The 25,258-nt window shown below is 33.5% G+C and overlaps 1 protein-coding gene across 1 annotated transcript in view; it reads right to left on the reverse strand.

Annotated features, from left to right (window-relative positions):
- Positions 1-24,426: 24,426 nt before the first annotated feature.
- LOC129216288 (protein germ cell-less-like) overlaps positions 24,427-25,258 on the reverse strand; it is a 33,182-nt gene continuing 32,350 nt past the window's right edge. Inside the window, exon 14 of the mRNA XM_054850498.1 lies at positions 24,427-24,623. Coding sequence (XP_054706473.1) covers positions 24,489-24,623 — 135 coding nt within the window. The 3' untranslated portion in view covers positions 24,427-24,488. The remainder of the gene's footprint in view (positions 24,624-25,258) is intronic.

Genomic DNA, 25,258 nt, shown 5'->3' on the forward strand with positions numbered 1-25,258 from the left:
AGATGGCAATCGATTTGGAATATTTTTAGTTTTTCTTGTAGTTTTAACCCTAACAGGCTCCAGGGAAATTGCACTAGATTGGTCTAATGAAGTTTTGAAACGATAGCTCTGAGGGGTAGGAATAAAGTTGATTGTTACTTCTTTATTAAGAAGAGTGGTACCCGCACGGCTTTGCCCGTAGAAGAAAATTAAAGGTCATTTGGTTTGCCTGTATATTTACAAATAATGGATAATGAATTTCTCGCCAATTTGCTATGTTCATTTGCTCACCCATGGTCGCATATGGTAGTTTGCTCGTCCACGTTATGGTAATTTCCTAATCCACGTCATGGTAATTTGTTCGTCATAATTTGCTCGGTAAAATGTTCTTAAAATTGGAATAGAAAAAGAACAAAAAATTCGAAATTTCGAAAAATCACTTCGAGGTGCTCACCCCTATGCTACGAACTAATTTTATGCCAAATTTCATGAAAATCGGCAGAACGGTCTAAGTACTATGCGCGTAGCAGACAGAGATCCAGAGATCCAGACACACAGACTTTCAGCTTTATTATTAGTAAAGATTTGTATGAGTTTCTGAATATAAAAGTATGAATGCTCATGGAAACGTCTCAGATTTGTTTGAGGTTCTACAATTGCCGATTAGGATTAGGTCCGATTAGTACCTTTAGAAACTAAAAATAGTTTGAGCATTCGGGCGAGAAAAATAAAATAAATTAATATTTCACAAACGCGAATATCATAAAAATTAGGGACGAGTTATAGGGAAATGACGCACACTTAAGCGAAAACATAAATAATTTGTCAAATTTACACAAAAAATCAATATTTGTGTCTGCAAAGTATAGCTTTAAAGCTTGAAGAACAGTTTGCAACCAACATGCATGAAAGTTTAACATGCATTTGCATGAAATTTTAGGACTTTTTTTTCTCTCTCTCTTTTCGTTTATTTAACTACAGCATTCGTTGAGCGGCAATGCCAAAACTAATAAGGTAATTGCATTTTAAGTTTGGACACACCGTTTGTGTATGACAAAAGTCGCATCTGTATATTTGCGTATGACTGGTGGTATGAGGCTTTATGCAACTACTTTCCATGCATTTTAACCACATATTGATAACAACGAAATCATGTTTCGTAATCTATCCCGAATTCTCCGCAAAAGCAGCAGATTTCTGACTACGCATCCTATTGGATTTGAAGCAAATCATATGAATCATCATAATCATCGTCACACAGCTGAAACTCATCGGAGTCACCAAACTTTCCAACTAAATTACTTGATTCGATTTCTTTTGACAAAAAAAGCTCAACAGCCTCCGATAAACTTCATATAATATTATAGACTTGTCTGAAACTAATGAAAACTAAATAAATCTTCAATACGGCAAAAGCTCGTATCTGTAACTAAGACCATTCGACCGGTCTTTTCACGAGCTATGGCTACAAAAATAGCTGTGGAACATGAGTAAGTTCACCTCGACTGGAACTACGGTGCTATCCACGCTCCCCCCCCCCCCCGGCTCAAGGAGGGGGAAAAAAACAAAAGAGGTTACTTATAATAAAATCTGATTTTTTAATTTTGGAGTTTTCCATTTAAAAGATTAAGTTTTTTTTTCGAAGTACGTTTTCTTCATGTTTTTGTGGAAAGAAAGGAAGAGAAAATTTCAGGTCAGCCTACGGCACCCCTTGAAGTTAAATTCAGCTCTGAAGACAAGAAATGAATATATTTAAAGTACTTATTTTTAATGCGTTAACCTATTAGAAAAACTTTTTATAGGATTAACATTAATAGCAAAATAATTATGTAATTAAAAATTCCTCATGAAGCCATGTCTGGGTGCTTGTTCACCCTTTCCCCTTTCGGACGACCCAACTGCTACGCAATATGCAAATGTCTGGTTTTTTTTATATTTTTTTAATGAACAACTCAATTTTGCAGTGCAGTTTTCTATTAAATATAATTTCAATAAATATCCTCTCAGTAATTTTTTGTAATTTCTATGAAAAATTTAAAAGCAACCTTTTAATGAAAACCTGACGTGCTGGGAAAAAAACTAAGCTCAGATTCGTGATCAGCACACCCCATTTACTATAGGGCACCTATTAAATTTGAAGCACTTTTTCATGAAAAAAAAAGTCTAACCTAACTAAAACCGTATCTATTCAAAAGATAATGAATGATGATAGGTTGTTTTCTTTGCATTTATACTACATAAGCAGAAAAACAACTTCTACAGAGTTCATTTTCTTTCTTACTTTCTCGGGGAGGAAAAGAAGAAAAATGAACGAAGGGTTAATGTATCATAAAAATGCAGCTAAAAAGACAAAAAATAAGGAGATGGAATAATTTTTGAAAATTAAGATGGTTGAGAGTAGGGTTTTGAGATGGGAAAATGTGTCTTTCCTCTCCGTCGTCCTCAAATACACTACTGGCCATTAAAATTGTTACACCAGGAAGAAATTCAGATAACAAAATAATATGTATTGAGCACATACATTGTGTCGAAAATAACAAATGATTAAATTTTCAAGAAATTTGGGTGAATAGATCCTGAGAAATTACTACTCAAAACACCTCTGACAGCAATAACAGCGCTTTATACGCCTGGGCATTGAGTCATACAGAGATTGGATGACATGTATAGGTACAGACACACCCATGCAGCTTCAACACGATGCGACAGTTCATCGACCGTAGTGACTGGCGCTTCCTGACGAGCCAGTTGTTCAGCAACCATTGACCAGACGTTTTCTATTGGTGAGAGAGCTAGAGAACGTGCTGGCTAGGGCATCAGTCGAACATTTTCCGTATCAAAGAAAGTCTGCACAATACCGGCCACATGCGGTCGTGCATTATCCTGCTGAAACGTAGAGTTTCGCAGGGCTCGAATAAAGGGTAGTGCCACGGGTTGTAACACATCAGAAATGTAACGTCGACTGTTCATAGTTCCGACAATGCGAACAAGAGGAGACCGAGATGTGTATCCAATGGCACCCCATACCGTCATACCATCACACCAGGGGATGGGCCAGTATGACGATGGCGAATGCACGCTGCCAGTGTGCGTTCACCACGATGCCACCAAACACGGATGCGACCATCATGATGTTGTTAGCAGAACCTGGATTCATCAGAAAAAATGACGTCTCGCCATTAGTACATTCAGGTTCATCGCTGATCTCAGCATTGAAGGCGCTCCTGTCTGTGATGCAGTGTCAATGGTAGCCGCAGCCATGGTCCCCGAGCTGACAGTCCATGCTGCTGTAAACGTCGCCGAAGTGTTCGTGCAGACACTTGTTGTCTTGCAAATGACCCCATTTCTTGACTCAGGGCTCGTGATGTGGCTGTACGATCCATTAAGGCCATGCGGATAACATGCCTGTCATCTCAGCTGCTAGTGCTTACTGGCCGTTGAGAACCAACACGGCGATCTGTATTACTATCCTGAACCCATCAATTCCATATTCTGCTAACCGTCATTGGATCTCGACCGACGCGAGCTATCCTACTGCGGTAGGATAAACCGCAATCCCGGTAGGCTGCAGCTACAATTCGACCTCTATCAAAGGCAGAAACGTGCTGGTTAGTATTTCTTTTTCTAAGAGGCATCACAACAATTTTCCACCACGCAGCAACGTTCAAATTGAATTTGCACGTGAGAAATTGGCAGTATTAATTTCCTCATTTAAACTCATTGTATTGGTGTCGCTGCAGGCGCCTGCGTTGTCTGAATGCGCTGAAAAGCTAATCATTTGCATATCGCATCATCTTCTTCCTGTCGTTAAAATTTCATGTCTGTACCATGTCGGGTCGCCTTCTTGATGTAGCAATTTTAATGGCCAGTAGTGTATCTTTCGAAAGCTCTCACATTGGGCACCGCACTTCTATTTTATTTTAATTCAATTTTTATTAGTTCAAAATAATTTAGCAGACAAAACGCCTAACCAAAACTAGTGTCTTCGGGGAAATCAGTCTTGTACAAATCCTGACGAAACAAGTGATTTTGCTTCGCGGATTCTTTTTTAAGAAAGATCTCTTGACAAAGAATACGTATAGAACTATTATTTTTAACTGATTTTTTAAACATTAACGCCTAAGAGAGAAATCTACAGTGGCTCCCAAAAGTGTTAGTACACATTGAGATTTTGTAGTTAAACCAAAATAACGCAAAACTGAATTCGAATATGAAGTCCATTTTTTTTTCGCACCATTCCTATGCCATTCTGAATAAAACCCAGTAGTTTTTTTTTTTTTTTTTTCAATATTGCCAGATTTTGTTTTTTTTGAAATTTGTAAAAAACCAAGAGACAGAGAAAAAATACGCCACAAAAGTCATCGTACACTGAAATATTTTCGAATAAATTCATGATTAAAATTATCATATGTCGTTTTTTTATTATTTTTGCATTGTATTGACCCTTAAATGTCATTTGAATTTAATTTTTTGTTTATTTATTCCCTAATGTTCTGCTTATTGTTTTTAAATGGCTGGTATGCGTAGAAAACAACAAACACGATTCGAAATTAGTTTTTTCCCCCCTCACAGTAGTCACTTGAAATGTCTCTAAATTAGTTAATTTATACCATTCTATAGTGAAGTGCTTGATAAAAAGCTTTAAAGAAAAGAATCGGACCAAAAACAAGGCAAGAAAAGGTCAACCGGCAAAGTTGACAAAGCGTGATCGGAGTTTTACAGTTAAAGAAATTATGAAAAATACGCATTTGAGTGCTGAACAGGGCTGAAAAAGTTTCTGCATAGTTGAATGAAACATTTTACGCTTAATTTTCACCTAAAATTGTTCGCCAAGTTCCCACCAAGACCTCTTCCCGCAGAAATTTTCTTGTCTCATGCGAAAAACACTAAGCTCACGCTTTCCGTCGTAAAATAAATGATAAATAAGCTCAAAACGGGGGGGGGGGGGGGGGGGGGGGAGGGGCAACGTCTTACTTATAGGGGAAAATAAATTTATTATTTTAGGTTAAATTGTTGCATAATTGTCAATAGAAGAAAAAATGAGGAATTTAATCTTAGTAACTTAGCTGGATCAGTTAATCAGGACGGTGAGGTGTTCTTGGGTGAGGATGCATAACTGTAGCAGGACTTGAAAATTTTTAATTTTTTGATGAAATAATGAATCATGCTGTTCATTTGCCTGAAATAGCTTAGGATCCCATTAAGTCTAAATCTGACCCTGCATGAACACAAAGCTGGCTCCTATACGATTCTTTCTTATTTATTTCTCATTAGAATTACTTAAATCTTGAAGAGGGAACAAATTTATATTTTTTGAAGCTGAATAAAGAACGAATAAACGAATTTGGAAGAACTTCCTCACAGAAATGATGCTTTTCTCCTGGAAAAATTGCTACCCCCCAGATGTGTGAACACACATTTGAAAAAATTGGCGCCCTCCGACCAGTCTTTCCACCGCCCTCTTTGGAGGCCCAGCACGGGCCTGTTTGAAGTATGATATCCCAGCTGTAAAAATGTGTCTGAATGTTTGCATTTTACTTAATATAGTTTTGTAACAATATGAACTTCGTCATGTGCACAAAATTAATTAATGTGTAGTGCGTGAACTTTCGAGAGTTCCGGGGGAGGGGGAGCTGCGTCCTGCATGTACTTAAGCAAGAACTCAAGAACTTGTTTATTCCTCACTAGCTGCGTTCCCCGGCTTTGCACCGTCTACCTTGAAAACTATTATGTTGCGGCCATCACGAAACTTTCTTCTATATTTTTTCTTTTTTTTCTGATCCCTCCCCATGCTTGACGAGGAAGCAATATTCCCAATGAAAACAAAATTACACATGCAAAAACTTGACGACCATCCCAATGTCTGAATTATTGCAAAAGCAAAGCAAAGAGCGAAAATTGAAAGTTATTTTAAAAGCCTTGCTTGAATTAATTACAAATATTTTATTTGTTAACAAACATAGGATGGCAACAGTTAAAAATTTTAAATCATTGAGATAATATTTCCGATCATTTCCATAGGATTAAAATCACGGGAAATACGCAGACGACAATCTATTACGATTTATCTTTCTTATTGTTGCATTAATAAAGCTATTTTTATTCAAAAAAAAAATCAACACCTCTTGGAGCGATTGGCGTCAAAATTGAACCAAAGCCTGTTTACATATGGATTCACATATATTCCAAATTTCAACCAGAACGTAGCATTACTTCTTGAGATAGGGCACTCACAATGGAAAAAAAGAACGGGCGATTGCGCTACCCCCTTTTTAGCTGTTGACACCAAAATAAAATCAGCTCTTATACACACTAAGGACTACTTGCCGATAAATTTTTCTTTCATTCCGTTCATTATTTCTTGAGAAACAGCAGTCACAATTGACGACGAAAAACGTTCTATAGCTCAACCCCCGTTTGAGTTATTGACACCAAAATTGAATCAGCACCTGTTCCTGTTACTGGCAACATATGGACCAAATTTTGTTTGATTCCGCCAGTTACTTCCTGAGGAATAGCAATCACGCTTAACTCAAAAAACGTCCCATTGCTCCACCCCCCTTGGAGGAATTCGCGCCAAAAACCAATGGGCACAAGTTCACATAGGGGCACATATGTGTACCAAATTTCGTTCGATTTCATGTGGTAGTTTTTGCTGTAGAGCGGCCACAAAAAACTGGTCACACACAGACGTGACATACACACATACACACACACACATACACACACACACACATACACACACACACACACACACAGACAGACAGACATTTTCCAAAAATAGTCGAAATGGACTCAGCACACCTCAAAACGTTCGAATCCGTCAAAATTCGAAAATTTGCACGAATCCAATACTTTCTTCTATAGATTCGGAACTCCAGCGCTCGAATACGCTACCTTGCGGTGATTTATAAAACTGCGTCTGCACCTAAAACATTGCCACGTTGCGCATCACGTGTGTCTGTTGACGTAAACGCGGTCAGTTTGTTCTGAGTAACGCATTCAACATGTCTAAGAACGCCTTCAACAACAGAAATTAATTCGTCTCTTAGTAGTATTCTCGAGCTTCTCAAAATAATTTCGAAAGCTTCTAAGCTTCTCAAAAGTATTAAATGGTGGAAGCGTAAACAAGAAAACTCTGGATTAACAAAATTGGATAACGTTATACCAGGTAAAATTTTTTATTGTTTTGTATGAATTTGTAAGAATATGGGGGTTTTTTTAATCTTAAATTAATTAAACTTACCATATTTTACAGCAGCATTTAGTTGGAATGGACAGTATGCAAAATATTTTCTTGAATATATTATCGTAGAACAAAATGAATAACCGAGAAAGAATTTACTTTATTCCTTTTATTCTCAGCTGAAAGGTTTCGCCAAATTTGTTTAGGGTTATTAATTTTTAGTATTGTGCGAGCAAAGTAGCCTTGGCGAGATTTCGCGTTTTTAGTTAAACCATTTTTAATTTTTATCATAAGTGGAATAAAATGGTAGTAAGATTACAGAATTCGATAAGTGAAAGGAAATAATGGTCAATCAACTGAAAAGAAAACTACCACCATATATCCGTGAGAATTTTGTTGATGATTTGCATAACATGACACAATTAAATCGTAACTCAGAAATTAGAAAAATCGAAACAGAAAATTTTTAAATGAACCGATTCGGGAATTCGAGAGAAATAACTCAACTACAAATGGAAAAAAAAATAAGCGCTAGCCAAGCAAGGCAAAGAAGTATCATCTTCTTTCGATAACAATTTGTAATGTCATATTGAATTTTCTAGCATTAATTGTTATTCTTGTCAGGCCACAATTATTATTTAGTTTTATCAAGAATTGATAAATATCGAATTCAACATCGTGGAAATAGCTGCTTAGAACTACGAACTACGTAGTTTGCATGAATCTTTGACGTTTAGTAATGCTTCTTGAATTCTCATTTCTTTCTACGTGGGCCAGAATATCCACAAGACTTTGAAAATTAATTTTAAAAGAATAAAGCGAAAAAATCATACGTACGAACAAAAATCACAACACTTTTAGCATTTTCTTCGTTACCATGTGCGTTTGTTGTAGTTTTCAATTCCGCCATTAGACAGTGACTTCAGTGCCCCCTATAGTTCGTTGGAGTTGCGAATTAGATATTGAATTGAATTGAATACGAGTCTTCCGACTTCCACAAATTATAGAGGACTGCGTTTATTTCACGCCTTGCCTCTGTTACTAATAGGTGATGTGTCTCTCAAATGTTCCTTAGAAGTAGTCAGAACTAAGTCCATCCGCCAAGGGGTTAACTAAAACGAAGTGCATATAATTCAGATACAAGCAAAGATAGACAAGAAGAAAACCATAAGAGAGAGAAAAACTAGAAACCACATGCATGACAAAAGCAAAGTAAAGTCGAAGAGATAGCAGCCCAACCAACAGACACAAAGGGAAAAAAGAAAGAAAGCATGCAACAACAAAGAGCTGTCAAAGAAAGAAAGAGCTTAAAGTCTGAGCCACTCCAGGGGAGAAGATCGTATCATGAGTCAAAAAATTGCCGTTATAACTGATATTGTTCTTGAAAATATAGTCCAATAACTTTTCTCTATGGTTATTTGTATTACTGCAAAAGTGCAGAATATGATCCACCGTTTCCATCACTCCACATTTATCGCAATTTGGGGAATTAGAGGATTTAAGTTTGAAAAGCTTGTTTTTAGTGATAATACTATCACAAATTAATCTATTTAGGAAGATTTCCATCTTTCTATTTTTAACTGTATTGTTTGCTTTAACGGAAGGAATTTTTCTATTTTTAAACTTTTCAAAGTATTTAGATTTCTTCCATTTTTCCTGATGTTCTTCATTTTGCCTACTTGTTAAAAATCTACATGTATCTTTCCATGTTGTGATGTTTAAGCTTGGGGTGAATGAATTGTTTGTTGCCTCTTTTGCAAGAGTATCTGCTTCTTCATTTAATTCAATGTCTGAGTGGCTAGGGGTCCATACTAAAGTAATATCATTTTTATTGGTTAATTTCTCTAGATAAATTCTTGTAATTCTAACAAGGGGGTCCTGATTCTTTTTTTCATTTCTAATAGCATTTATCACACTAAGGCTGTCTGTAAGAATAATAGTCGGAGACTCAGCATTAATTAAGTATTTGGTGGCATAGTAAATGGCAGCAAGCTCAGCTGTAAAAATAGAACAAAAGCTAGGAATTTGAATTTTCCTCTTAACATCTTTATTTTGATTCACGATCCCAAAACCGACATAATTCCGGTTTTTGGAACCATCTGTAGCCCAGACTTCTTTTCCTTTATTTTCATTTAAAAATTCTAGAAAGTCCTGTTTTATTTCTTCTTTAACTTGTGTTCGTTGAAATCCTCTTTTATCCGTGATTATTTTAAGTTTTTTGTTGTACCATGGTGGGTTGTTTTCCAATTTTTTATCTTTCCAGTGGTTGGTGTTATATAAGAACATAAAGCTTTTATAGAAGTTTATAACATCTTCTTCCACCTCTGTTGAACTTGTTTGATTGTGTGTTTCAGTGTTGATTTGTTTATCTTCCTTATACATTATTTTCAGCTTCCACTTTATGATTTTCCATTTCAACCTATTCTCGTACATATCAATATTAGTGAAATGTCTAATAACATCATTTGGTGCGAAGTTGTTAAGTTTTAGTGCATTCCTGATAACTTTATTTGTGATAGTATCTAGTTTATTTCTGTTATATTTAGTGTCCTTAATTCTACAAATGTTTCCATAATCAATTTGCGGTAGTACTACTTGTTTGATAATTTTAAGAAGGTTATCATTATTGAAGCCTGTTCTGCTTCCCAAATACTTAATGACATTACTGCTTTTATTGATTTTCCTTTCAACTTCATTAGTATGTTTTCTCCATGATAGGTTGTGATCAATATGGACTCCCAGTAATTTATGTTGAACTTTCCAAGGAATGGTTTTTCCATTTATCTTTATGATATCTGTATATTTATTTCTCGTGGCTGTCATGTCTTGGATGCTGCTCTTTTCCGCTGAGAATGATAACTTGTTGATTTCTGACCATTTCTCAATATCAGTTATAAAATTTTTGAGGGCCGTTGCTGCAGTGTCTTTGTCTTTGTTAAAGATTATACAGGAGATATCATCCGCATATATATATACTTTGCAGGTGTCGTTACAACAGTAAAAATCCGTCATAAAACAATTGAACAAAAAAGGCGATAAAATAGACCCCTGTGGTAGTCCAAAATCAACATTTCTTTCTGCTGATATCTTACTTCTCCATTTAACTATCAGTTTCCTATTCTTCAGCCACTCTTTAATCCAGTTTATAAGGTCCTGTTCTATTTTCAATGACCTAAGTTTTTCTACTAGGATTTCATTGTTTATGTTATCGTATGCTCCTTTTATATCCATAGAGACAAGAAAAACTGTGTTCTTTTCTTTTCTTAAAAACTTTATAGAATTAATTATTTGACCTACACAATCTTCGGCACTTTTCCCTTTCCTGAATCCGTGCATGTAATTAGGGAATATTTTATTTTCTTCTTCCCACCATGTTAGTCTTTTCAAAATGAGTTTTTCCATCAATTTGCAAAAACATTGGGTTAAGGCAATAGGTCGGTAACTATCTATATCATGTGGGTTTCTCCCAGGTTTGCATATAGGTATTATCATTGATGTTTTCCAATTATCTGGAATTTTTCCTTCTTTAAGGCTATAGTTGAAGATATTTAGACATATCTTAATTGCTTTTTCTGGTAAATTTCTAATAATTTTATTCGAAATTTTATCTGATCCAGCTGTTGTGTTTTTAAGTTCCTTTATCTCTTTTTGCAATTCTTCTATTGTAAAAATGTGGGTATTGCCTTTGATTTTCCTTTCTATTGCATAATTTTTTCCAGTTGTGTCTATTTTCTTTTCAAAATGTTTAGCAAAAAGCTCCACTTGTTTGTCTTCTTCAAAATATTCAATATTGTCCTTTATTAAAACAAGGTTATTGGTTGGTGTTCTATTCATAATGTTTTTGAGCTTGTTAACAGACTTATAGATATCTTTAGGTTGTTTTATTTTGTAGTTTATGTATTCCCAGTACTTTCTTTTGGCTTCAATTATACATTTTCTGAAGATCGCTAATTGTTTTTTATATTCAATCCAATCAGCAACATGTTGTGATCTATAGGCTTTGTTTTTTGCTTGATTCTTCTGTTTTTTCCTTTTTGCACACTCCCTGTTCCACCAATTATCATTTGAGTTATTATTGTTATATTTAATCACTTTAGTAACATTTTCAACATTAGCATCAATAAGGTGAGTGAATTGAATATAATTGTTACAGTTAAACCCATTAAAATCAATATTATTCATAATTTTACTCATAGTCTCTTTAAAATTGTTCCAATTAACGTATCTTTTGATTTTGGTGCTATTTTTCTTTTCTGTATTCCTAACTATGGTAGGATAATGATCACTTTCCCCGTGTTCATCGATTCTAAACCAAAATAACTCTCTGACCAGTTCTGCACTTACTATGGTTAAATCAAGAATTCCATCGTCTTTTTTTTTGTTTATACGTGTGGGAATGTTTTTATTAATTATACAAATGTTGTTATCCTGAATCCACTCATAGAATTTAGTAGAGCTGGGAAAAGATTTCCTGTCACCCGTTATAGTATTTCTTGCGTTGAAGTCCCCTGTGAAAATCTGATTCCTTCCCTTTTGTATTATTTTTAAAATATTTAAATCAGCATCTGTGAAGGTTCCTGGCGGCCTGTAACAATTGATGATTTGGTAGTATTTTTTGTTATATAAAATTTTTATGCTATTAATTTCAAAATTAGAATTTAAAATGTTAATCTTTACTTCGCAGGCTGAGAAATTGTTTCTAACATATATACAAAGTCCTCCCCCTTTACTGAGGGAAGAACGTTCTTTTGAAAAACAATAATACCCATTGATTACAGGGATGTCACAATTATTGCTCCAAGTCTCTTGGAGGCAAATAATAGTGGGAGATAACCAAGAAATAAGGTTTTTCAGATAAATAAAATTTTTTGCCAAACTGCGGCAGTTCCATGATAACAAAAAACAAGCCAGGAAAACGACCAAAAGGAAAAAGGTCACAACCCCTTAATCAGGATTGTGGACCACACCCTCAGCATCCATAGGATCACCATCAAAGGGAAAACCCTCCATATTCTCAGAGTCCGATAGACTAGATCCCGCGTTTGGAAGAATTTTATCACAACTTCTACTTCCCATAATATCTCTGTACTGCATTATCATAGCAATTTCAGAAGTATTCAACTTTTCATTCTCTAATGTGATATTACATTTTGAGCTATATTTAACAATTTGTAGTTCCTCTTTAATATTTTTTATTTCAAGTTTTAGATACACGATTTCTTTTTCTCTATCCTTCAGCTCTTTTTTTAAATTATTAATTATTGCATCTTTATTTTCCTCCTCCTTTTTACCTTCTTTAACCATGTCTGCATACGTTGTGTTTTTTCCTCGTTCATTCCCTTTATTTTCTGAAAATCTTATTAACACAGGGCAATTCTTATTTTCTGCATTGTGGTTGCCTTGGCATCGAAAGCAAGTAGTTAAATTGCCGCAGTTTTCGTGTTCTAATCCACAGTCCGCACACCTTACCGTTCCTTTACAATATTTGGCAGGATGCCCTATTTTTTTACAATTTTTACAAATAAGAGGCTTTTCTATGAATTTACTGATTTTATAATTGACCCAACCTATTTTAATTTCAGCTCTGTTTGTGATGCCCAGCTCTTTTACTAGGACCACAGGTATAGGCGTTTCAGCCCCTTTTTTTTTGAACCGGATGACTTGAGTGACTCTCATACCTCTTTCAGAAAGTTCTTTAGCAATGAAACCCACTGAAAGGTCTACATCTATGTTTCTAATCACATATTTCGTACTTATTGCATCCTCTATTAACCTTGTACCGACTTCTATACCTAAGAATAAATTTGTTTCACTAACCTTCTTAATGGTATCAGTACTGCTTGTTGTAACAATAATGTTTCCATTTCTGGTGAAATAAACGTCATCTTCTTTTTTAACTATTTTGCCAATTTCATTATGGAAGTTCATTCCCTTGCTCTTCGGTAATTCTTTATTTATTCCAAAAATGACAATTTTACTTTTAGTTGCTCCATTTCCCAGCGCTGCTTGAATTTTATCCGTTCGAGACAAACTTGCCTCGTAAACATATTCGTTTCTTTTTGTGACTTTATCTTTCACACTTTCCTCCATGACCCTATCTGGGCCATTTTTTCGTTTATTAGCCATACTTACTCCTCCCCAGAAGGAAACCAAAAACAGGTGCTATGCATTACACGCACAGCAGCAAAAAAACAAAAATAAAAGCAGGAACAAGCAGAAATACGAACAAACTATCGAAATCCCCAATAAATGAAGAACTCTACCACCACGCAACACTTCCACACCTTAATTTCCAGTTCATCCTGCGAATTAGATATAGAAGAAAGTAATAACTAGTATGTTGTGGCCATCACGAAACTTTCTTCTATATTTTTCTTTTTTTTTTTCTGATCCCTCCCCATGCTTGACGAGGAAGCAATATTCCCAACAAAAACAAAATGACACATGCAAAAACTTGACGACTATCCCAATGTCTGAATTATTGCAAAAGCAAAGCAAAGAGCGAAAATTGAAAGTTATTTTAAAAGCCTTGCTTGAATGAATTACAAATATTTTATTTGTTAACAAACATAAGATGGCAACAGTTCAAAATTTTAAATCATTGAGATAATATTTCCTATCATTTCCATACAATTAAAATCACGAGAAATACGCAGACGACAATCTATTACGATTTATCTTTCTTATTGTTGCATTAATAAAAATATTTTTATTCGCAAAAAAAAAAAAAAAAAAATCAACACCTCTTGGAGCGATCGGCGTCAAAATAGAACCAAAGCCTGTTTACATATGGATTCACATATATTCCAAATTTCAACCAGAACGTAGCATTACTTCTTGAGATACGGCACTCAAAATGGAAAAAAAGAACGGGTGATTGCGCTACCCCCCTTTTAGCTGTTGACACAAAAATAAAATCAGTTCTTATACCCACTAAGGGCTACCTGCCGATAAATTTTTCTTTCATTCCGTTCATTATTTCTTGAGATACAGCAGTCACAATTGACGACAAAAAACGTTCTACAGCTCAACCCCCGTTTGAGTTATTGACACCAAAATTGAATCAGCACCTGTTCCTGTTAATACCAACATATGGACCAAATTTTGTTTGATTCCGCCAGTAACTTCCTGAGGAATAGCAAGCACGCGTAACTCGAAAAACGTCCCATTGCTCCACCCCCCTTGGAGGAATTCGCGCCAAAAACTAATGGGCACAAGTTCACATAGGGGCACATATGTGTACTAAATTTCGTTCGATTTCATGCGGTAGTTTTTGTTGTAGAGCGGCCACAAAAAACTGGTCACACACAGACGTGACACACATACATACACACACACACACACATACATACACACACACAGACAGACAGACATTTTCCAAAAATGGTCGAAATGGACTCAGCACACCTCAAAACGTTCGAATCCGTCAAAATTCGAAATTCGAAAATTTGCACGAATCCAATACTTTCTTCTATATATTAGATATAGAAGAAAGTAAAAATTGTGTCAAGTGACGCATATTCAACAATCAAGCTTAAATAAATAAAAATAAAAACTAGTATGTTGTGGCCATTACGAAACTTTCTTCTATATTTTTCTTTTTTTTTTCTGATCCCTCCCCATGCTTGACGAGGAAGCAATATTCCCAACAAAAACAAAATTACACATGCAAAAACTTGACGACCATCCCAATGTCTGAATTATTGCAAAAGCAAAGCAAAGAGCGAAAATTGAAAGTTATTTTAAAAGCCTTGCTTGAATTAATTACAAATATTTTATTTGTTAACAAACATAAGATGGCAACAGTTAAAAATTTTAAATCATTGAGATAATATTTCCGATCATTTCCATACAATTAAAATCACGAGAAATACGCAGACGACAATCTATTACGATTTATCTTTCTTATTGTTGCATTAATAAAGCTATTCGGAACTCCAGCGCTCGAATACGCTACCTTGCGGTGATTTACAAAACTGCCGATGGAACTAAAACATTGCCACGTTGCGTTCCACGTGTGTCTGTTGACGTAAACACAGGCAGTTTGTTCTGAGTATTTATTAACGCAATCGATGTGTCTTAGTTTGCTTTCAGCTACAGAAATTAATTCGTCCCTTAGTAGTATTCTCGAGCTTCTCTAAATAATGTTAGTTTTCCTTATTTCTTTCAAAAAAGTATTAAATGATGGAAGCGTAAGCAAGAAAACTCTGGATTAACAAAATTGGATAACGTTATACCAGGTAAAATTTTTTATTATTTTGTATGAATTTGTAAGAATATGAGTTTTTTTTAATCTTAAATTAATTTAACTAATCATATTTTACAGCAGCATTTAGTTGGAATGGACAGTATGCAAAATATTTTCTTGAATTTATTATCGTAGAACAAAATGAAAAATGTTTAACCGAGAAAGAATTTACTTTATTCCTTTTATTCTCAGCTGAAAGGTTTCGCCAAATTTGTTTAGGGTTATAGTTTTCGGTTTTATTATTGTGCGAGCAAAGTAGCCTTGGCGAGATTTCGCGTTTTTAGTTAAACCATTTTTAATTTTTATCATGAGTGGAATAAAATGGTAGTAAGATTACAGAATTCGATAAGTAAAAAGAAATAATGGTCAATCAACTGAAAAGAAAACTACCACCATATATAAACTGTGAGTACACATTTTATTTATTTTGTTCTGAGTGAATTTGAATAAATATCAGTTTTTCAATTCGATGAAAAAAAAAAAAAAAACCGAACTTAACAACATTGACTGGACACTTTTCCTTAACCTAATTCCACATAAATGATTTAAATAACCTTTGTTACTACAGTATCCTACTGAAATAGACAGTATGCAAATAAATTTTCTGGAAAATATTTATCGCAGAACAGATTGAAAAATCCAGAAAGAACGTTAAGAATTTGAACAATAAAAAATAAAAGTTCGCCGAAAATCTGTTTATAGGGTTATGGTTTTAAAATTGAGTGAAAGAATAATGTATCTTGACAAGATTTCGCATATCAGGTAAATCATTTCCATGACGAATGAATTAAATGCATGATTTCTTTGGATATCCAATCATATAGTCATAGAAATAAATTATCCAGTGTTAAACGTTACTCTTGACAGTCTGCCACGTATGTGCACTATGTGACAAAAATGTCAACAAATGCCGGAAATGTCACGAAACTGAACTTAATATGTACTAATGTATAGAAAAAACGGTACAAAATGAAAATGCCGTTCGAAGCGAACCAAAAATTTATGAATTCCGAATTCAACATCGTGAAAATGGCTGCTTCAGAACAACTTACTGTGTGTTCTGCATTAATTGTTTACTTTCGTAATAATTTTTGGTTTCTAATCTCTTTCTATATGGGTCAGAATAACCAAAAGACTTTGAAAAATCTTTTCAAATGAATAAAGCGAAAAAATCATACATACGAACAAAAATCCCAACACTTTTAGCATTTTCTTCGTTACCACATGCGTTTGTTTTAGTTTTTAAGTCGGCCATTAGACAGTGACTGCAGTGCCCCCTATAGTTCGTTGGAGTTGCGAATTTTTATTCGCAAAAAAAAAAAAAAAAAAATCAACACCTCTTGGAGCGATTGGCATCAAAATTGAACCAAAGCCTGTTTACGTATGGATTCACATATATTCCAAATTTCAACCAGAACGTAGCATTACTTCTTGAGATAGGGTACTCACAATGGAAAAAAAGAACGGGCGATTGCGCTACCCCCTTTTTAGCTGTTGAAACCAAAATAAAATCAGCTCTTATACCCACTAAGGGCTACTTGCCGATAAATTTTTCTTTCATTCCGTTCATTATTTCTTGAGATACAGCAGTCACAATTGACGACAAAAAAACGTTCTATAGCTCAACCCCCGTTTGAGTTATTGACACCAAAATTGAATCAGCACCTGTTTCTAGTATTGGCAACATATGGACCAAAGTTTGTTTAATTCCGCCAGTTACTTCCTGAGGAATAGCAAGCACGCGTAACTCAAAAAACGTCCGATTGCTCCACCCTCCTTGGAGGAATTCGCGCCAAAAACCAATGGACACAAGTTCACATACGGGCACATATGTGTACCAAATTTCGTTCGATTTCATGCGGTAGTTTTTGCTGTAGAGCGGCCACAAAAAACTGGTCACACACAGACGTGACACACATACATACACACACAGACACACACACACATACATACATATACACACACACACACAGACAGACAGACATTTTCCAAAAATAGTCGAAATGAACTCAGCACACCTCAAAACGTTCGAATCCGTCAAAATTCGAAATTCGAAAATTTGCACGAATCCAATACTTTCTTCTATATATTAGATATAGAAGAAAGTAAAAAACATCATACAAAACTTCCCTTCCAAACAATGACGACAGATATTAAAATACTTAAAAAATTAAATCGAGAAAGATGGATTTAAAAAGCGTAACCATGGAAACACAAAATAAAATAAGTTTTAGGAATTAAAATGCGAAAGAAAATGGTTGACAATTTGAATGGAAATAATTTTTTGTACTAGCTTTAAAAAGATTTGTAACCTTCTTTCCTTTCGAGATAGAAGCTTAGTTTTTCGACCGTAGGTCAAGATGAATGCGGAGTAAAAAATATCGCTTTTTCCAATGGTGTCAAAAAGAAAACTGTGGGACAATTCCTTCACTTTTTATTGAGATTTAATGAAGAAACTAGTACCTAAATTTCAGCTAAGCCTAACAAAATTCGAGCTAAAAACGCAAATAACTCCCACCGTAATTATGTTAGAGCAATGAAACAAATTGCATAGAACGCGGAAAATTCTACCATTTCCAACGATATGTAATCTACTGTAAGATCTACTCATCGAATTTTTTTCGAACCGATCTGCAAACCTTTCCGGTGCTAAAAGAAAGATACTGTGAAAATTTCGGCGAAATCGGCCGGGTAGTTCTCGAGTTATGCGTGCTCAAACAAACAGACGCTTTTTAGAGACTTCGTTTTATACTATGTAGAGATAAATGTGCTTTCTTTTTGAATTGAAATATCGTTACGCGTCCTTCAATCTCAATTATATTCAACGTTTTAGCTGGATAGCACCGCGGGAGATTCTGACTTAAGCTTCTGATTGCATGAAATTTTTCGTAAAAACAAGGAGCGTTCCCATCCCAATTATTTTATTGCCTTACTTGTGTTATTTATTTCATTTGAAGTTCTCACGCAGTGCGTGATATTTTTCTTATTTTTCTATGCAATCATCCAGGCTGGGCCCGAACACTCGTTCTTCTGGTTACCAGTCGAACGCTCTGCCGATCAAGCTGTTCAGCTCTGTCGGTCACTGTGGAAGTTAAATTTATAAATTTAACTGAAAACCTCAGTCTGGAGCATTAAAACAGATTTTTTTTTGACAGAAGAAACAATTTTTAGACCGTGGGTCTATTTTTCGTCATTAGCCTGCGCGATAAGCTATAAAATGAGGGGCAAATAAAAGAAATTGATCAAGAAATTAGGAAGATCTCGCGTAGAAACAAAAAACAGGCTACAGAAATAATATATAATGATTTTATACAAAAATAATTGTTGAAAAGTTCAATGATCACAATAAATAAATAAGTAAATAAATAAAAACTAACCTGGAAACATTTCTTTGAAAAATGTTGCTTAAACTCGCAAAAAAAAAAAAAAAAAAAAAAAATTTTTTTTTTACTAAGTTCTATGACGTAACAAAAAATTCCACGAAACCCAAATATATGCAAAACCAATCACTGTGATGAAATATGACATCATCAATGTAAGAGAGGTATATAAACGATGTCCACATATTTTAGATTCAGGGTGTGACCCACTTCCCCCAATCAACCCTACATTAGTTGATACAGCATTAAATCACAAGATATTAAATGATATTTTTATAATACAGCATAAAAATTCAGAAATTAAAAAAAAAAAAAAAAAAAAAAAGAGGTTTTACTTCTCAGTATACTCCTTTTATAGGTACTCTTTTCATAGTACCCCAAAACAAGCCTAAATGTTAGCTGCATAAGAAAACATCAAATGTAAAACATTGTTTATATTTTACTTTTAAAAGGAGGATAACAGTTGGAACCTAACAAACGTATTTCTTCTAATTTTCCTTAACTCTGTGATTATTTTTCTAATTTCTCAGACTTCTCCCACTGTTCTCAACTTGTAGGTAGGTACCCTGTTTCAAATTCTTTCACAAACATGGTATCAAACATATATATTTGAAAAATTATATAAGAAAGAATTATTCACATAAAAGACATTTTCAAAAATTTTATTTCTTAAAAAATATTAACTGCATTGTAATAGAGTACAGTTTATTTATTAATATCCAAAAGGATATGTTTCTTGCAGTTGCTAAAAAGTCACAAGAAGAGTAATGAACATGCTTCAAATTGCTGACTTGCAGAACAAACTTTTAAGCGAACTCAAAAAACATAATAATCAAAAGAAATAAATATTACAGAAAACCCTTCTTCAGGGAGGAAAAACCATGCAAAATTTTATTAAAAAAATAATTAAAAGTTCTAGACAACTATGCAAGTATCACAATACAGTATAACTTTGATTCAACGATACCCAATTTAATGATTTGCTCAATTTAATGATACATTTCACTGGATCGGGTTCAACTGAACTGAATGTATATGCACCTTTATTTAATGATATCCTAGATTTAGCGTTAATTTTTCCCAGTCCCATGACAATCGTTAAATCGAGGTTATACTGTAACTCAACTGTGGATAAATATCTGTATTAGACTGCATCAAGGAAGACATTTTTAAATATATAAATAACAATATTTGGAGTATGTACAATTTGCATAAAAATATTGAATTCATTTAAAATGAATATTTCTTTTTTCATAAAGTATGACTCATTCAATTTGAAATACACTGATTGTAATTGAAGTTATAAATGCTGTGTGCCTTGAACAAAGAAAATTAATATAAAAAGTAGGGATGCAACGAATACCATATTTTGCCTAACACCAAATATCCAGTTAAAATTTTTAACTGAAATATTTGCAGTTTTATTTTAAGCAAATTAAAAATAGAAAATTTTTATCATCTATTTTGTCTTTTGTGAAACGTAAATGCTTTTCCATTTAACATCCCAGTGCAAAGTAGCTAATGCTCTTGTGTCAAAATTTACAGTAATTAAAATTTGATTAAAATGGTTAATTCAATTATAGTTTGTTTTAAAAAATATTTAACATTTCACATGGTGTAAAACTTCAATAATGAAAATAATTCTAAATTTAATATACATGTGTCGTTATTGTACATTATCAATCACCTGTTTAAATTTCTGAAGTGATAATAACTATTTTTTTTTGCTGTTGTTTCTTGACCGAATATTTAAAAAAAAAAGCAGTAAATTTACTTTTTTTTATGAGCATGAAATATTATGTGTTTTGTCCAGGTTACGTTCATAATTAAATGAGTTAAAGAAATTAAAGCTAATCATGAAATTTGAAAAAAAAAATGAAAAGCAACCTTAAATTCAACACCTGAGTTAACTCTTGCATTAAAAATAAATTTGTAAGAAACAATCTGAAATAATTTTGTACTATGGTATTAAAACCTTCAATCATTGTATCAGAAAATGTTTTTGTTTATCAATTGGTAAATATTTAAAATTTCTAATACTATTCGCTTGCTGAATATTAAAGTATTCGGCCGAACCAAATACTCGGTTTGTTTACTGAATACGCAGTATACCGAATACCAACCGAATATTCAGTGCATCCCTGATCCAAAGATTGACTGTGTTTTTACATGTCTTTAATAAAGGACATAAATATCTAAAGCTCAATCAAGATTTTAAAATATGCAGTGTCTAATACAATCAGTATAGTCTTACAGACATCAAAATTAAGTTAAAATGTTTAATGAATTTAAACTTATTCCAGAGTTTTTGCACTCTATTAAAAAATAAATTAATTTACTGAAGTGATAGAAATATTTTGAAAGTATAATCAGTGGCGTACATAGCACCCCCCCCCCTCGATGCAGGGGCTTTCATTTGGAGTGTCGAGTTTCTTAAATGTGAGTTACCTCAGTATGGTGCAAAACACACACTGACTAACAAGAGGTGGTCATAAAACGGGTCTAATATTAACAAAAAATAATGTTTAAAAGCATGATAACTTATAAAATAAATTAAAATTTATGACAAAATTTTAATTTGTTTTATATAAAACACCTTGATACTACAGTTTTTACCTTTTAGGGAATTTTTAAGCACGATTTTCAGAATTCAGAAGAACAGGAAATCATGCACTAATCCATCAATGCCCAGGGTAGTGCTCTTTTGCCAGTACAGCAAAAGATAAAAAACTTTTGACCCATGGTGCTTCGAAAATACTTCTCTAACCTCCTGAGACATAAAAACGATCTTGCTCAACTAGCTGAGCTGTTTGGAATAGTTAAAAAAACTAATTGAGATGACAAAGTTATGCATAAAAATACACTTTTCAGATCTTGCTCTTTAAATTCAACCAGGCAACTTTAAAAATTGCGAAGGGCTTCTTTTTTCATCATTGAATAATCTAGTCTCTATCTACAAAACAATGCTCATTGAAACATTTCATTTTATGTTTTCAACATTCAATCCAAATAATATAGAGCAAACAATACAGAAAAATATTCATAAAATCTTGGGTTAATTTCATTAAAAACTGAAACTATTAGTTTATACAAAATATTAAATCAATGTTTGATTTTTCATCTTCATGTAGATATCTGTCACATATTCTAAACTGATTTTTTTTTTAAATTGGCGCAGAGCAAGATTTGCACGCTTGATTGAAATAAACATCCAAGTTAAAATCATTAAACAGTTTCAATTGCAGACTGAACTGAAGTTTGAACAGTCTAAAAATAAAGGTAACGGATTGAAAATGTTTTGATAGAGTACAGTATTTGATAACAAATTAAATGATATAAACAAATAACGATATAAACAAATTAAATAAAATTTAAACAAAGTCATTCATGTTAGAGGGCACCACCTTTCTCAACATTGAAAGAATCGTTTCGCAATAATTCTGCCAGGCGTCAGATCACTGCTTTGAAATTATCAAGAAATGCTTTATGGTTTTAAGTATTGAAGACCATCTTGTGTCACTCCGAGTCATAGTTAAAGAATGCCAGAAAAGGAATTTGTTGATGGGCGATATTTTTTCCAAAAATAACATGCATTTTTAAGAAGTTTCTGTGAAAGAATGCTATGCATTGAGTAACTGGAATGTTTCTACTCGATGAAAGTAATACACACCCATTAAATAAACATACACTTAAAACATGAGCGTAAAAAGTCCCTCAAAGGAATTTTCTTTTAAAAATTATGCACACCACTTGCTTGTATGGGTCTCTCATACTGTATATACCATCGTTCTAGATCCAGGCCCGGATCTGCATTCCCTTAGATCAAGCAGTGAGGGGGAGGGGCACATCCTTAAGGGGCTCAACAGCCCAAGAAATCGAAAAAAAGAAAAAAAACTAGTACTGAGGCTTATTAACATTGCAAATATACACTGCTGGTCTTTAGGGAGAGACCCTACAGATTTTGTTGCAGGGGGCCCGAAATATATACATCTGGGCCTGATTGTTACACTGGGCACACAAAATGAAGAATTTAACCTATACATAGGAAAATTACTTCTTCAGTTGAAGCTCACTATGGTTCTACGTCAGTTTTTTTCTGTGCAGAAAAGGCCAGAAAGTGCTCCAGGAATTCAAGGGAGAATACTTGCTTGTGCCTGGAAATGTGTTGATTTTCATCAACTATTACTGAGAACGAGAGAAATTTTTTAGAAAATGAACATTGATTTGCGATTTACAAAAATTGAATTTACCCTTTTTTATCATTATGCTGAAAAAATTTGGGGGTGCAAACACCCCCCCTTGCCCCCTCTATTTCCCGCCCCTGCCTCGATGCAGAGGCCGCAAGAGGCGTGAAGGAGCAGACTCTGAAAAAATAACTGTGTTAAAATTATAAAAAAAATTTCTTAGGGGGAGGGGGGGGGGGTAGGAGCATATTTATAAATCTTGCCGTAAGGAGGGAGACACACCAAAGTCTATGTACGCTACTGAGCATTATTTAACATAATATAATGCAACATAAATATTTACATAATAATTTCAAAAGGAAATCAAAAGTAATTTAAATAATAAATAATTACCTCTCGAAATTAAATCATAAAATTAGCAACGAGTTAATTTCATGATCAGATCTTAAGCAAAGAAATCTTTGAAATTGAAGAACACATTAAAAAGGAATGGAATGAATTTAAAAAAAAGGTAAACTAGTAATAATACTAAGTACATCAAAAATCCTGTGGCATTAAAATAAATCATTTAGTCAAGTTTTGTAGATAGATTAATTTTTTATACATACATCCTTTAATTGACAGAAATAGCTGATCAACTGATTTAAAGCTTAAAAACTAACAAAACTTATTTTCATGTAATTGGAATCGGGTAAATATATTGTATTATTGAATTGTGTGCGTCTTTCATAAAAAATACATCATGATATAGTAATAAATAAATTTGTTTATGATTTTTTTATAGAATAAATAACCAATTCAAGAAATTTAAAAATACAAACATGAATTCTTCAAATATCATTATTATTGAAATCATCTGCAAAAATTAATGATATAAAAAGAAAACACAACATTAATAATAAATAAATAAATGCCTTTGTGCTACAAAGTAATAAAAAAACAATGCTCAATGTACAAATTTGCAAAAAAATGCAGATTTTTGTTTTGGGGTTTAAAATAACTTCTTTTTCAATGCAAAAAAATGTGAGCTCGTGGATGTCAAGTTGTCTGACAAAAGTCTCATGTCAGATGACTTAACATTCACAAGCTCATACCTTTCTGCATTCTAAAAAAGATGTCTTGAACCCTCAAGAAACATGCCAATAGTTTGCTGCAAATTTGTGCTTTAAACCCTGTTTTTCTTACAGCAACTTTTTTTTACCTAGATATTTTAAAGGCACAACTATAAATATTTTAAAATAAATAAAATGAACAACAAAATGCGCTTTCCATTTGTTGTAATACTTAGATTTCAATCAATCAAATTTATTTAAAAAAGGCACAACTATAAATGCTTCCAATTTAATAGGATTGAATAATAAAATCCAGCATTATTATTTTCGAATAGTTTGATGTCAAACAATAAAATTTATCAAAAGAAGGAGATTAACGCACAAAAATAGTATATGAGGATGCTACAACATTTTTAGCTGTCCAGTGAAATAAGTTCGCATTAATTGCAGTTGGAGAGTTTATGAATATTCTTCTAGATTCCTGACCACAGGCATGATTCCATCAGATGATTGTAGAGGTGTTGTAAGTAGGAAATTGGCACTAACAACAATAGGAAACTTCATCTCCATTGGTAAGTTCAATACGGTTACTTGCTATAAAAATAAAAATATTAGAGAAAGAAAAAGAAATAAAAATTATCCGCAACATTGCTGAATGAAAATAAAAGCAGGTATAAAATTAAGCAAAAAAAAAAAAAAAAAAAAAAAAACTTCATTAATTTGAATTTTGACGTCTTGAATTCAAATTATGGTTTTTGCAATCATGAACTAAAATACAACTCTACTCGTAGAGTTTCTTGTTTCTACAAATGGAATGAAATGGAAATGGCCAAGAAATTTCCACCTGTCACATTATGACTGGTGATTTTCTAGAATAGGTAATACAAGGCATATCCATAAAAAGAAATGGTGATTAGGATGTGGCACTAAACATAATGATTTTACGGCCGATATCCAGCAGTACACTTATCATAAAGATTATTTACAGTGCATAACATTATATATTTTTATTTCTTATCAATCTTAAATGATGGGAATTAGTAATCTGGAGATTGTGTATTTGGATGAAGTAATACTGTTTCAGTTCATCTACATTGGTGTTTTTTTCCTGAAAGAAACATAATATGCTACACTCTCCTCACTTTTTAAATGTAAAACCTACTTAAGTTAAGCCTTGAATGAACCCAAACGATTTGTAATTATCGCAATAAAAATTTGTCCTCTTAATA

Source organism: Uloborus diversus, chromosome 2 (assembly GCF_026930045.1).
Source record: "Uloborus diversus isolate 005 chromosome 2, Udiv.v.3.1, whole genome shotgun sequence".
Classification (NCBI taxonomy): domain Eukaryota; kingdom Metazoa; phylum Arthropoda; class Arachnida; order Araneae; family Uloboridae; genus Uloborus; species Uloborus diversus.